General features: G+C 33.3%; 2 protein-coding genes across 4 annotated transcripts; one reads left to right on the top strand and one right to left on the bottom strand.

The window, feature by feature from the left end:
* Window positions 1–496: 496 nt before the first annotated feature.
* On the bottom strand, window positions 497–3,254 carry eEF1gamma (elongation factor 1-gamma). Its single transcript, XM_018521628.1, has 8 exons — window positions 3,157–3,254; window positions 2,880–3,029; window positions 2,318–2,381; window positions 2,091–2,233; window positions 1,495–1,797; window positions 1,100–1,417; window positions 867–1,019; window positions 497–794 (listed from the first exon to the last, which is right to left on the bottom strand). Exons 1-8 carry the CDS (start codon window positions 3,166–3,168, stop codon window positions 639–641), a joined length of 1,299 nt encoding a protein of 432 aa, XP_018377130.1. The 5' UTR covers window positions 3,169–3,254; the 3' UTR covers window positions 497–638.
* A 1,311-nt stretch (window positions 3,255–4,565) lies between these two features.
* On the top strand, window positions 4,566–8,413 carry Snx6 (sorting nexin 6). 3 transcript variants are annotated; one of them, XM_018521389.1, is made up of 11 exons: window positions 4,566–4,734; window positions 4,868–4,918; window positions 5,090–5,305; window positions 5,660–5,781; window positions 5,860–5,996; window positions 6,080–6,387; window positions 6,472–6,654; window positions 6,884–6,901; window positions 7,514–7,577; window positions 7,785–7,870; window positions 7,951–8,413. In XM_018521389.1, exons 1-11 carry the CDS (start codon window positions 4,729–4,731, stop codon window positions 7,999–8,001), a joined length of 1,242 nt encoding a protein of 413 aa, XP_018376891.1. In that variant the 5' UTR covers window positions 4,566–4,728; the 3' UTR covers window positions 8,002–8,413. The 3 variants fall into 3 exon arrangements, with proteins under 3 accessions (XP_018376891.1, XP_018376890.1, XP_018376892.1); XM_018521388.1 differs by lacking the exon at window positions 4,566–4,734 and having other exon boundaries at window positions 4,741–4,918; XM_018521390.1 differs by lacking the exons at window positions 4,566–4,734; window positions 6,884–6,901 and having other exon boundaries at window positions 4,741–4,918.
* Window positions 8,414–9,505: the final 1,092 nt, after the last annotated feature.

The following is a 9,505-nucleotide window of genomic DNA, read 5'->3' as shown; positions in this document are numbered from 1 at the left end:
TCAAGATACAGTATCTTTCATATGAATTCCAAATTAAATCACTGCAACAAATATATATGTATATATATAAAACGATCTTTTGTAATAAAATTATTACATTTTTCATAAACTTAACCTAGAGTGCAAAATATGGATGTCTTTCTCTACTTGTGCATGTATATATCTTTTCTTATTCGAGATTCATTCAATTTGAATTAACAGTTCGTACTAATTGTAAGAATGGCAGAGATAAATAAAAAAACAATGAAAAATATCGTGTCATCGAGATGAAAATAAATAATTTCTTAAAACTTTCCAGATGATATATAAATCTTAATATGTACTCTTATATATTATATATCGTATGTGCGTGCACATATATGTACATACACGTATATACACGATAAAATCTTGTATATATTTTGGAAACTAAAAATACATATGAAGCAATATATGCCTATGTATACAAGAAATTTCATATTAAGATAGAGAGAAAGGAACATGTATTTAGGCAAAAGAGATCTCAGGTGATTATCTTAAATACAGGGTTTTTAAAGGGCGCATGTAAATTTTTTCTGATATTTTATCATTTCTTTAGATTTATTTCATTCGAATAGATTTTTCTGTTTTTATTTTGTCTCCTTATTTGATGCAAGATTTTACTTGAAAACTTTTCCTTGATTGAATTTACGTCCCTCTTTATCCGTGCCAACCCAACTGAAATATTGCCCAACCAATGTCTTTGTTTCTTCCTTAGATGGATCAAGCTTTGTCCAACTATAAGATTCGAAATCCACTTGCCAATCTGGACTCAGCTAGAGAAAAAGAAAACATTTTAATACAAATATTCTCTATATATTCCATTTAAGTGCTCATATAAAACTTACTGTAAAAACAAGGTCTTGTCCTCGCCAGACCCAAATGCCACTGATCGTATTGTCATTGTCTTCCCCGAATATACAGCAACTAGCAAATGCACCTTTTCTCAATGAATCTAATCGTTGATACATACCACTGATTAAATTGCAGGACATGAAAACCTACATGAACACAAAAGCACGCATATTAATAACCAAGTATATTTTTCAATTTTTCAAATACTTCTCAAACATCTGCATACCTTCGTTAATTCGTTATTATACTTATATTCGCTAAGCCAAATACTATAATTTTCTGAATCAAACTTTTGCCAGAAGTAAGGAATTGATTTAGATTCATCTTCGTTGGAGTAAAATCGTTTAAAGTCATCAAGGTCGAATGAGCTTTTAGGCATTGAAGCAAAGGGATTCTTTTTTTTCGGCTCGGTGGCTAAAGCCTCCTCCGTTGCGTCAGTTTCATCTTCTACTGCTGCAGTCTTTTCCGTTACAACTTTACATTCTTTTTTGGATTCCTTAGCTTCCTTTTTAGATTCCTTCTCTTTCTTTTCTTTTTTCGAACTCTGTACAAGATAATAATTTACTATATATTAATCTTTCTTTTGTGACAATTATTATATATTTTCATTGATATATTAACCTTTCCTTGAGTTTCTGCAAATTTCTTAGGATCGTATTCAATAGTCTTATCCGCCAATTTAAAGGCACCGATTACAGCAATGGATTCAGGTTGATAAATGACCGTTTGGAACCATCGATTTACATTCTGGTAAGGCTTACGTAATTCCGGTTCAAGAATATATTGATACAAGTGTAACAATGTCATAGCTACACAAATATCTGCTAAAGTCAATCGTTCTCCCACTAAGTAAGTCCGTGTAAGCAAATGAGAGTTCAAAGCAGCGAGTGCTTTATATATATCCTCTTTAGCATGCTCCACAGTCTAAAAGAAACCACATAAATTCAACTAACTAATGTTACATTACCATTTTATGTCATAACTTTACATGCGCATTTGTATCAATAAATGTATGTATATACAGTATTATAAAAGCACATGCCTCTTAAACGCATATGCTTTTTATGTAAATATTATATGCATAAACTTTAATCTACCTCTCTATGTTACAAAGAATGGCTATATTGCGCCAATTTTGCCTTTGAAGGAGGATACAGGTAATCGTGTATGCAAAATCAAATACGTAATGCAATATGGTAAAAGTTTACAGTAAATACCTGTTTATGATATGGCATTATTCCAAGTAAAGGAAACACCCAAGCACAGCTGGCAGGAAGAATTTCAGAATCAGCGAATCCTAGCCATTGGATAACCAATGCACGTTCAATATCAGTTTTCCCTCTCAATTGATCATTAGCCGCTATAAATATGGCACACATACATATTTAAATAAACAGATATTAAGGGAAAATACATAAATAATTTTTATTAAAGAAAATCTTACCATAATAAGCAATTGCATTGCTTTCCGTAATATATTTTCCATCGCATGTTTCAAATGCTGGGACCTTAAAAAATTTTATATATATTGGAAAATATGTCCTATTATATTACAATGTATATAGATAGTAGCTAAAAATGAGAAAAGTTGCTCCTACCCCCACCCCATCTTTCTTTCCTACCCTTCTTTTTTTCACTTTTTCTTGTTTCTGATATAAAATAATATTAATTATCTTATTCTATTTATATCACACAGATCTATTATACACGATTGAATATTTCTATAATAAGAATATGAGCGCCAATTCTAACCATACCATATGACTCACTACATTTTTGTATACCAGAATGTTTTAAATATGAAAACAATTGGAGTATAATAAAGGAACGTTGCCTGAATGGTACTTCACGATAATTTGTTATAAACCAAAAGTACCAGTATTGAAAAAGTATTTTACACTCTGTCATATGTGACGAGAGGAAAAGCGTGTTAATTTTACGCTGCACGAAATAAAAAAAAATTCGTACAGAAGTCGAACGAAGATAACGCGAGTGAGTCGGCTTACCTTTCCCAACGGAAACTTCTTCAGAAATGCTTCGCTTTTGTTAGTCTCGCCAAAGACGAAGTCATCGGCAATTTTAATCTGGATGCCAGAGAATTGAGCCGCTATCAGGGCCTTGTAGGCTCGGAAATTTTCCGGGTACGTGTAAAGGATCTGAAAGAAATTCACAATGGGGCGGATAACGCATTGTGTAGGCTTTATTTTCTGACATTCCGTCGCCAGCGTTGGCGCTTCATGGCGCGGATGCCAACCGGTGAAAAACCGCGTGAAAGTTACTTACTCCGGACGCCATTGTATCAAGTCACGAGAAGAGGAAGTAGAAGGCCGGTAAAGATCGCCCTACTTGAACAAACGCGCATCGCGCGAAGTACGTCACGATGCGAGAATGCACTCTCGGCTGGTTGCGCCCTCACACCTGAAATTAGGCACTTTTAGTATGAACGCGTCGTAAAAGATGCGTTCCGAATCACGCATGAAGCGCATCATCAGTTTGTCTCTGTTGTTCATCGAATAATAAAAAAAGATAAAATGATACATTATATACTTCATGCGTAACTCGGAACGCACCCAAATCTATGTAGATATTCATATATTGTGATTTTTTAAATTAAAAACCATTAAAACAGTACTACTCATGCTCAACTACATAGTACTAGTGCAAAACTTATTATTGTATAATTTATTGTTTATCTTTTAATTTTCGATGCGGTCGAAAAGTTGTAAATGATGCATGTTTGTTTTGGATTGATGATTGGATACAATAACTGCGTTCAGCAGAAAAAAACAGTTGCAAAGCTGCTTTTTCTGCTGAACGTAACCATTGATGTATTCTTCTAGATCTAAAATGCTGATTGGATGATCTAAAAGAATACACCAATGGCAGAGAGCGCTCACTCAACTGTTGAGTCCGCTGAACGCAGCCAATGGGTGCATCTAGAAGCACGACCACTCACTGAGCGTTGGGGTGATCCCGATTGACCACGGCTCGAATGGACACCACCAATCACAGCGACCGATGCTTAGGAGCTTTGTAGTCTCAAGCACTGTGAGTGGCTCGTGTCCAATTGAGCCGTGTCCAACTGGGTGCCACTCCTGAGCGTTCAGTGAGCTCTTGCATCTGATAGGCATATTCCATTAAATCTAAAAATATAGACCAAACAGGTACAAAAGCTCATTGAGCGCTCAGTGAGTTCTTGCATCTGATAGGCATATTCCATTAGATTTAAAAATATAGATCAAACAAGTACAAGAGCATTGGTTACGTGCAGCATAAAGCCTGATCTACAATTGCTTAAACGTAGTAAGTGGTCGTAGTTGTAACAATTCACCAATCACAGTCAGATATTTTCCTCGTATTCAAGTGTGATTGGTCAATTCTTACAACTACGTTTACGCAATTGTAGATCGAGCTTGAAGGCCCGTCTACAATACACGGAGTAAGAAGTAAGAGTAAGAAATTGACCAATTACAGTCGAATCCGAGAAGAATAAGCGTGCAATTATTATTTATAATTCATATACGTGTGCACATACATGATCATTTAGAAGTAAGGAGTGTTAAAATTATTTGTCAGCATCGGACAAAATTATTTAAATTTAGCGGAAGAGACGCCATCTTGATTTAACTCACCCCTATATCTACTAGAGGCGTTCGTTTCGCCGGTTAATACCATGAGAGATTGTCCACTATTTGATCATGTCGAAGGTTATTTGAAACAGTCTGGTCGGCTTGCTCCGTTCTTCGCTGTTTGCTCACTGCGCGACAGTTGTACATACGTTATTTAGCGAGACGATCCTATTAATCGAGTTGCTGTTAACCACTGTGTGTCAACGGGACGACGCCAGTCGACGCCATGATGGTAGGTGGAACCTATTATCAATCGGTCACCGGCCGTCTGCTTGTTTGATGTGTAAACGATCGGCACGAATTACCTACAAAATTTGCTCCTTCGAATGTGCCTTGCGCTCTCTAATACGTGAAAAATGTTGCAGGACGGAATATGTGACACCACCGACATTTTAAATAGCGTTCCTCCTAAGAAGGTATTTATGGCGTTTCTCTTTTTATCATATCCTTTCCGTCTTTTGTTGCCTGCCTGATAACATGCGTATTATCACGATTGTTCTGTGTGCCCTTCCTGACCTCCCCTCCTTTGTTGTCGCATTCTCGGTAATCACTCTGCGCCGTTGTATCTGTTGATGGGACTCTTTCAGACAATCCACGCTGATACCATAGACCTCTCGGATAAATCCTTGCAGGTGGACATCTCAGACGCTCTCAGCGAGAAGGACAAAGTCAAGTTTACTGTACATACGAAAACAACTCTACCTGAATTCCAAAAACCAGACAATCTGGTTGTAAGGCAACACGAAGAATTTGTGTGGCTCCACGATCGATTTGAAGAAAATGAGGAGTACGCTGGTTACATTGTATGTGTGGAATCTTCTGACATTGTTATTCTGACATAGATGGGTATTTTGATATTTGAATGTCAGACACAATCATAGGAATTTACATAAGAAATGCCAGATATATACCAGCAATAGATCCATTATATTGAAGCATTTTGTTTTTATCACAATATTGTCAAGATTTAGTTAACCATTATTGAATTAAATTATCCAGAAAGTTAAATAATGTAAAACATGATCATACAAGAAAAAGGTATTTGTCAATAATTGTTTGACACAAAATTGAAAAAAATGATTGTGCTTTTTGGCATTCAAATGTTAAAAGTTAACTGATATTTTCTGACATTTAATGCCGATACTATATTATAACAGATTCCACCATGTCCACCAAGGCCAGACTTTGATGCATCTCGTGAGAAATTACAAAAACTCGGCGAAGGTGAAGGAAATATGACACGCGAAGAATTTAATAAAATGAAACAAGAATTAGAAGCGTGAGTGTTTCTGTATGTGAATTATATGTTAAATTGGATAGGATCTAATTTTATTAAGTTACTTTTGTGACTTTGCAGGGAATATTTAGCCACATTCAAAAAAACTGTTGCTATGCACGAAATGTTTTTGACTAGGCTGGCACATCATCCAGTTTTTCGGAATGATCATAATTTGAGGGTCTTTTTAGAGTACGATCAAGATCTTTGTGTACGAGGTAATGTTTTTGCATTTTGCAATTAATATTACAATATCTAGAAATTAAGATGCTTATAGACCATATTTCGTTTATTTTTGCAGGAAAGAATAAGATGGAAATGTTCGGTGGTTTGGTGAAGTCGTTCTCCAAAACTACTGATGAATATTATTTGTCAGCCACTGTAAAAGATGTGAATGACTTCTTCGATCAAGAAATGACATTCCTTCAAACTTACCATCACAATTTAAAAGAAGCAACGAGATTAGCTGATCGTCAAACATCTAAACACAAAGATGTAGCGGATTCATATATAAAGATTTCCACTAATCTTTTACAATTAGCTACAACAGATACTGGAAAACTCGAGAGATTTTTAACTAAAATTGCCGAAACTTTCGAGAAATTACGAGTGAGAACACATTTCTGAATATTTTTTTAGAATTTCGATTTTAATTAAATTAAATCTATTATAAAAATACTTTTGTTTTTGCAGAAAGTTGAAGGACGGGTAGCATCGGATGAAGATTTAAAATTATCAGATACTCTTCGTTATTATATGAGAGATACAGCCGCGGCTAAGAGACTTCTTTTCAGAAGATTAAAAGCTTTACACGAGTACGAATCTGCGAATCGTGCTCTTGAAAAAGCTCGTGCCAAAAACAAAGATGTTCATGCAGTAAGTGCACATTTTTCTATAATTCGTAAGTTTATATTTATATAATCTCGGCTAATTTATCATAACGAAATACCATACAAAAATATAGGATGCAGGAAATAAATATAAATGAATATTTATTTAAAAAAATTAATGGCGGCTAAATTAAACTGCAGTCATTAGATACTAGAAATGGTTTACAGTCATGAGTAGGATCTAATCAGAACTTCAATTTTTCTTGCTTTACAAGGCACTGGAGGTTGCTGAGGTGTGTCATGTTGTTTGTGTCCTACATATATTTTCCGTTGTAGTGCTTAAAAAGCATTAGATTTTATTGCCAACCTTTTCATTAAACGGATAGATTATCAAAAGGATTAATTAAAATCAAGATTTAGTAAATATTGTATATAAATAAAAGAAACTATTTTGGAATTTTACATTTAGTATATTACGAATTTTATGATATTTATGAGTTTTTAAAATACAGTAAAATAATTTTATGATTCCTTTGCTGGAAAAAATAAAAATAAAAATATTGCAAGATTTCTACTTTTTTATTATATGCAGATGCATTTACGTGATTAAATGTAAAATATATATTTCTGAAGACGTTATGTTTATTAAACAAGAAAATTGGCACAAATTAGTTGCTGCAGCACGGAAGTTATCAGAAGTATTATGCATGAATGACGGTTGCATGCAGTATATTGTCTTGATAATTTAGATAATTTAGATGATTTATGGTCTGATAACACTTATGGTAGAAATGATATAAGTTTTGCTGATGAATATTTTGTTACATAATTGCATCGAAAGTTTTGAATAAAAATGTGTGTATTTAACATTTTAATACTTTAAATTTATGTTTTTATCAATCAAGGCGGAACAAGCACAAACTGAAGCATGTGAGAAATTTGAACAGATGTCTGATAAAGGAAAAGAAGGTAAGTGAAAATAGGTACAATTATACGTCATTTACTTGGAAATTGTCAACTCACTCAATATCATTTTGTAGTAGACAAATGGAATAAAAAAAATTAATTATTTATTATTTTTTTTTAATTGTGTAACATTTGTCATATAATTCACAAAATGATATTGATTATTCTCCGAGTGTGACATTGTTACTAATGCTTTTAACGATTTTTTAGAATTAATGGATTTCAAAACTAGGCGAGTAGCTGCATTTAAGAAGAATCTCATTGAGCTGACAGAATTAGAAATAAAACATGCTAAAGTGAGTATAATATGTTTTTATTTTTTTAAATTATACTCAAACTTTGCAACATATCAAGAATATATACGTTATGTTCGCAGTCTCACGCAGAATTGCTCAAGAAATGTTTATCTGTACTTCGGGAAGAGTGATCTAGTTTTAGCGTTGCCATGGACAAACCTATGTGCATACATTCTGTATGCAGATAACAGTTTATTTAAGATTAATAATGTAATGTAATGGTACTGTAAAATACTATATATTTTTTGTTATCCAAATTTTACTAGATCTATCGTGCTTTGGAAATAAAGTATTGTATTTAAGCTGCAAAGTGACTTCGAAAATCTGATATTTACTATCATTGAGCTGTAAAATGCTATGTAAGTGCTACTATTGGTTTTGCTTACTAGATAGTAAGAAACTGCGGTTTTATAAAAGTTTGGGTAATACATGTGTTATAGGAAAGTAACGCACATTTGTATTATAAAAAAAGAATTAAATGTTATATATAGCAAGTCCCTTTGCAGCTTCGAATTAAGAGCCTGTTACATATATATATATAAAGGAAGGTTCTCTATATTAAATATATATATATATAGTTTAAGAGCCTGTTACATATATATATATAAAGGAAGGTTCTCTATATTAAATATATATATAGATAGAAGAGAGAGATATATATATATACATATATGTATAAATAAGAATATATCCATATGAGCATGTTATTACTATATTGCTTAAGTTTAGGACAATTTTGTGAAGGAGGGATTGCTAATATGAAAGCTCAGGATGATTAAAGTTAACATAAACAATTAGATTTTCATATATAAACTTTCCAAATTTTTATGACGATACGCTAGTCTGACAAATAATTATTCATAAATGCGTTCGTTTTAGAATTAGGAAACAAAACAATGCAGCAATGATAAAGGGGACCTTGAAATGATTTATAATAAAGTGCAATTATACTTTTCATCATAGCGTTGTAAAGCAACATCTGTATTTTCATGTTCTTTTATATGCACTTCATATCCATTTTTGTTTATCGTGCAAATTGTGTCTAATAGTTTAACCGTCCCTTTTTCATAGACTAAAAAAAAAAGTCTACGTAGATCAAGTAAGAATCGTCAGAGATAAATAATTTGAACACGAGTATTTTCGTAAGTTTTTATTGAATCGAATCATTTTCTTTTCTATAATACATGATTGCAGACATATACTGAGAAATTCATTAAGTTGCAAGAGTTTATCGTTTAATTCTTTAAGAATTAATTCGAAATCCACCGTATAATGTACCGTACATTATCGTCTTATCTTTAATGTCAGTAGATCCTATAAATATCCTATGAGTGAGTGCAGATAAACGCGCTGCGATGCGGACAACGTCGTATCCCGTTTATCGTACGCCGGTCTTAATTTGGTATCGTTACACCGTAAAGTTAATAATCTTAACAATAACGAACAGTAAAGACGACGCAATAGAAAATACCGTTGGTACGCAAAAGTCACGCCGAAAAACGTCTCGCTCTTTTCACATTTCGTTTTTGCTGCCTGCCTGTATCAAACTACACGTATATGATAAATCAAACGTATACTTTTGAAAACAATAACTAATACATGCAACTTCAGTCTGACAGTATCATCTGTGTCTCA

The sequence above is a fragment of the Trachymyrmex cornetzi genome, unplaced genomic scaffold (genome assembly GCF_001594075.2).
Source record: "Trachymyrmex cornetzi isolate Tcor2-1 unplaced genomic scaffold, Tcor1.1 scaffold99, whole genome shotgun sequence".
Taxonomy (NCBI): domain Eukaryota; kingdom Metazoa; phylum Arthropoda; class Insecta; order Hymenoptera; family Formicidae; genus Trachymyrmex; species Trachymyrmex cornetzi.
This window is presented reverse-complemented; position numbering and strand designations above follow the sequence as displayed.

Bases quoted from the DNA above. Each gene is read 5' to 3' on its own strand.
- eEF1gamma (XM_018521628.1), bottom strand. The intron at 2,234-2,317 runs GTAAGATTTTCT...CCATATTTATAG, and splicing joins CAATGCAATTGCTTATTATG to CGGCTAATGATCAATTGAGA. The intron at 1,418-1,494 runs GTTAATATATCA...TATCTTGTACAG, and splicing joins TTGCAGAAACTCAAGGAAAG to AGTTCGAAAAAAGAAAAGAA.
- Snx6 (XM_018521388.1), top strand. From the start codon at position 4,859: ATGTTGCAGGACGGAATATGTGACACCACCGACATTTTAAATAGCGTT. The intron at 5,997-6,079 runs GTAATGTTTTTG...TTATTTTTGCAG, and splicing joins TCAAGATCTTTGTGTACGAG to GAAAGAATAAGATGGAAATG. The intron at 7,871-7,950 runs GTGAGTATAATA...TTATGTTCGCAG, and splicing joins TAGAAATAAAACATGCTAAA to TCTCACGCAGAATTGCTCAA.